At 40.1% G+C, this 5,126-nt stretch overlaps 1 protein-coding gene across 1 annotated transcript; it reads right to left on the minus strand.

Annotated features, from left to right (window-relative positions):
• Window positions 1-680: 680 nt before the first annotated feature.
• Window positions 681-4,896, minus strand: LOC310943149 (melanoregulin; the record flags this gene model as incomplete). Its single annotated transcript, XM_083908675.1, has 5 exons — window positions 681-758; window positions 902-1,068; window positions 1,146-1,236; window positions 4,454-4,694; window positions 4,820-4,896. 5 exons carry the CDS (start codon window positions 4,894-4,896, stop codon window positions 681-683), a joined length of 654 nt encoding a protein of 217 aa, XP_083764801.1.
• Between the last annotated feature and the right edge of the window lie 230 nt (window positions 4,897-5,126).

A 5,126-nucleotide genomic window follows, 5' to 3' on the forward strand; every position in this document is an offset into this window, starting at 1 on the left:
GAAAATGTATGATGACGTTTGACTCTTTCAATCTGTCCTTAATAATGCAGAGAAACTTAATTTCAAAATGGTCTGAAAAGCAAATGCTATTCATTTTTCCTGCCGTTAACATGTTGTTTCACTCTTATGTTTCCCCTCATCCTCCTTTGAGCCACTTAAACATAGAGCGTATGCTGCCACCTTCTGGACAAAATTGCAAACACAGCGACTGAATTAGCGCTGGACTGAGATAAAAAATACTTTATTATTGTCCAGGTCAAGTAAAATCCAAATTGCACAGAGAAACATACAGTTTGTTTTAGTCAGTATCATTAATTAACAATAATAAGTGTGTTAAATAGATGCTTTCATATTTAATATTGGCTCCTAATCTGCAGCAGAGACTTTATTAGGTTTTAACCATCTTCTTCAGTGACTAATGTAGATTTAATGCAAATAGGAACATTTTATAAGCCAGTCATCTCTACTTTTACCTGAAAATAAATAGAAAATACTTAAAACACAGACTTTAATGTCAAATCAAAGAAGTGCATCTCCCAAATATTCAGTGTAAATAAATTATTTTATACCAACAGTGCTTTCAAAAAGCAAATACATGTATGTGGGCATGTGTCAGATCATCTATGAGTTACATTTTTCTTCACCCACCCACCGTTGTTGTCTTTTGGGTCAGTTTCATCTCAGTCGTAATTCTTGGGATATTTCTCTTTGGCCAGTTTGACAAAGTCCTCGGCACTGTCCAGTGACACCAGGTAGTCCTGGGAGAAAGGAGGAAGGAGTGCAATGAGACTTAGACGTAGAACAAACACAGATGAACGGTGACTAGAAAGAATCTGACAGAGGCTCAAAGCCCAGGAAGATAAGCATCTATATTCTATGAAGTAATGAACCTGTACAGTACCATGACATAGAGGTATCTGTTTCTGGGCCCTGTTCCTGGAGGAAACAAAGAGCTGTGTTCCAGCAGGTGCTTCAACAGTTCAGTGGCTTTCTTCTGATGATCCTGATCTCGACTGTACCGCCTCTGGTTGTTCACGTATAGCAAGGCGTCCACCTCACACTGATAACCTGCAGAGACGATGGTGACGGGGATCATTTTTGAATAATTATAATACAAGAGTCGCACAGAGTAGATTAAATCTTACCGAGCTGCAACAGGATTTTCTTCCATCGAGCTCGGACTTCTCGTTTGGCACAGCGCAAAGTGTATATGTCAAAGTTCAGCTTCTCCCATTCCTATAGATAAATACACAAACATATAAGCAGTGGCCAGTTTATTGGGTATGTCTGTTCAACTGGTTGTAAGAGCATCAATCTAATGAGGAAGGGTGATTTAAGTGACTTTGAACGTGACGTGGCTGGTGAACGTGGAGTATTTCAGAAATGGCTGATCTACTCATCCCTAGAGTTTACAGAGAATGGTCCGAAAAAGAGAAAACATCCAGCAAACTGCTGTTATGTAGGTGAAACATGATTTGGTTGATACCAGAGTTCAAAGGTCACTTGTACTTGTTCTGGTCTTGCAGAAGACCATCTCTGAATGTACACTTGGATCAGTGTCCGATTAACAATGAGGAATATGGATTGCGTACTCGTCCTTGACCTAATGGGGACTCAAACCGATAACCTTCCGTTCACAAGCCAGGTTCCCTTTCCACTTGGCCATTTGCTGCCCCAACACAAGTCAAGTCTAAGCGACTAAAACCATTGCTAGCGGCCTCCAAAGCCCACAGTTCTCCCACACACAGGTGTTTTAACTTAACGCATCGGGGGAAAAAAACATTGCTCAAACTGTGCTTCATTATCATCTCATTGACCCCAATGTTGGAGCCACTTCAACCTGAGCACCAGTCAAATCAGCAGCAGTAAGTGAAAACACCTGCATCCCTTTCTTTTCTTTTTCTTTTTTGTAATTACATGAATCAGTCACAGTTGGAGAAGAAAGCACACGTGTAAATGATTGAGTGAATGATGGTTGACTTTGCTTTAGTTGCTTCAGTTTCAGGGGCCATGGCGTCTCACTGTCACACTGTGTCAGAAACATACAAGTTTTATATTTGACTTTTTTAATTGCTTCTTAATGTATCAGCCCCATTTAGACTGTTGTCCGACATCTGAATTAAAGAATCATTTATAAACACAGTGTTCCCATTGTGTCCTGGCGACAGCAATGATGACTGCCTGTCACATGTTCACTAAATTCGCTCTCTGGCCGCAAAACTGAAACCTACGCTCTTTATTAAACTTATTAACTGAAAATTATTATTATTCAGTTAATGTTCCCGTTTGAGTACAGCTTCTGCGTCTTCCCAAAAACTGGACGATATCCATGTCTTGAACACTGTGTCCCTGAACGATTGGCGCTCAAAGAAAGGGCCAGTAAATACAAACAGGGCTGGTAAATGCTGTCACATTTTTCACGGTAATTTAATACAGTGGAGCCCACATTTAAAGAAACACTTATTCAATTAAATATTGTGTAAGGCCTCAGTGAATACAGTGTCATGGTGGGACAGTGATAACCACTTAAAATTATATTATTGCTAATATCTCTGGTTTGGTTTGTGTTGTTGGATGTTTGGATGAAAAATGTCTCAAGTGACCATTGGCCCCTGGACATCTTCACATTATCAAGTCTAGTCCTTGTTAAAAAAAAGTTTGGACACCCCTGTATTAATGGATCTCATGCACTAATACAGAGACACAGTTTCTTTATGTCTCATCAAGTGAATTTACTAATAAGCAACCTACAGTGTCTCACTGTGTGAGAAGTACTGGGTCACTCACTGATTGACTAAGTAAATAAAGTTATATGTTGCGTATTCTTTGTGCGTGAGGTCAGGGGATTTCAGTCGAACAAACACTTAATTGGTAACAGCCTGTACAATAATAGCTGTACATCCATGCAACTAGGACGAAAAACAGGGTCAGTGTGTATAGTTTTATTGCCAGAAACTGAATATAATAGCTTGTAAAAGTGTATAAATGCTTAAAAACAGAAATCGTTGACCTTCGTAGCCACAACCGACCAACCAGCGAGAGTGCATGTTATTTACAGTCTTAGAAATAAAAGTACTAAGTAGAACCATATAAGGTTCTTCGGCTTGTCCTCATAGGAGAACCCTTTTTGGCTCCAGGTAGAACCTATAAAGGTTCCACCTGGAACCCTTTTGGAGGGTTCCACCAAGAACCCTTTTAGAACCCTTTATTCAGGAAAGGGGTTTTAAAGGGTTCTCTGGATCAAAATGATTCTTACTGGAACCATTAGTGTTGCCATGCCCTTTCTTCTGGAAAGTGTTTTTCAGAAGCAAATGGTTAAAGGTAGAACCTCAGCCCTGGTAGAAGAACACTTTTGGAACCCTTATTTCTAAGAATGTACTTACTTAACTTTAGGACTTTTATCTGGAATAAACACTGGCCTTGTCAGAACAGGAACTGGTTCAATTTAAGACTAAGTTTAAGTTCATTTGAATTGTGGTTAGGGTAAGGCATTGATTGGTTGTGATTAAGATTAGGGATAACACTTTATTTCAGCTGTCCAAATGAATGGAAGTCAATGCAGTGTGTGTTTATGTGTGTCAACTTTGTCAGGTCCAAAAATAACATAAAATCTATATTTGGGGGCTTTTTCAGGATTAAGATCTGGTTTCAGTGTTAGGGTTATATTGAGTTTAGGTTAGGGTAAGGATTAAGGATTAAGATGTGCCCTCACTAAGGGGTAAAAACAAGTTTGTGTGTGTGTGTGTACGCATGAGGCATCGTCCTTCATCACCTCTACCTACAGTATATCTTCTCACTGCTTTTATTTGACGACGAGACGATGAAAGTTTGAACTGAAGCGAACTTCTCTTTGTCACGGTGACATGAGAAAGATGTGTCATACAGCACTTGGAGCTATTCTGAACGATGCGCTGAACATAATAGACACAAACACGACGGTGCCACTGTGACCTTCTTTTAAAACACCTGACTGAACATCAAGTTACTTTGGAATTTAGGTCAAAATAATTTGTGGCTCAAGGGCTTCTTTGAGATCAACCTGCATGTCGTCTCCCCTCTGATTAAATAGATTTGAGTCCGTGCAAGTGGAACTTAAAAGGAAAACAGGATTAGTGATTGACTGAGTTACAGTTTGTTAGAGGCTAATACAAGTGGGGGGTACTTTTCTTTCTTTTTTCTTCTTTACTAAAAGCATTAGAAATACAGTAAATCCTTGTGCAGATGTAAATGTCATGTCTCGAGTGCCGGCTTTAGGATTTACTGTAACTCATTTAAAAGATGCCATGTGACTTCTATGAACACGTCAGCTTGTGTGGGAATTAGATTTAGAAAATTTAAAGCATTTTATGATGTGGTGGGGGAAAAAAAACCTATACATCTTAAGATAGATTAGATCAGTGGTTCAAGAACCACTTTTGTGTGCTCTGTATCACAATACCACACTCCAGCTCACCTCTGTATCCTTGTCAGTTTTGTTTCTCATGCTGATAAAGGCCTGTAACTCTCTTTCTGACTCTCGCCTGGAATTGCTCGTGCTCTGCATCGGACCTGAAGTGCTCCTCTGGCTCTGCTTGTTCCTCCAAAAGTTCCAAATCGTATTGTCTGTGGCAAAATGGCTCTCCTCCTCTGTTTCGCTGTTGCTGGAATCACTGGGTAACAACTCCAGCGGTTTGGGAGCTGTCGGCGTAGGCATGCTGAATAGAGTCACACAAGAGAAAGAAGATGGCAGTGATGCAAAAACACAGATGCCAACTGACACTAAACACCAGAAACTCACAAACAACTTCTGTAAACTGTCATTGTGGATGTTCCGTCTCACCTCAGAATAGCTTTCTTCTCCTCTCTGTTGCGTTTCAGGAAGTAGTGACAGCAGCAGATGGTGAAATTTGCTCCCATATCTTCCCAACCTTCCTCCTGATATAATTCCACTGCAAAATCCACACCACTGGACTGATTCTGCTGATTTGCAGAAGCTCACAAAACAAGGAGCGACAGACATCCTTACTTGTTTATGTCCATCCCCCTTTTTTTTTTTTTCTTCCTCCATCTATCAATTACATTATCCATGTGAGTCCAAACAGGGAACAACAGCAACAACATGGCCGAGGCGAATGAATGGCACATTT

This window comes from Microchirus variegatus (genome assembly GCF_963457635.1).
Source record: "Microchirus variegatus genome assembly, chromosome: 22".
Lineage (NCBI taxonomy): Eukaryota > Metazoa > Chordata > Actinopteri > Pleuronectiformes > Soleidae > Microchirus > Microchirus variegatus.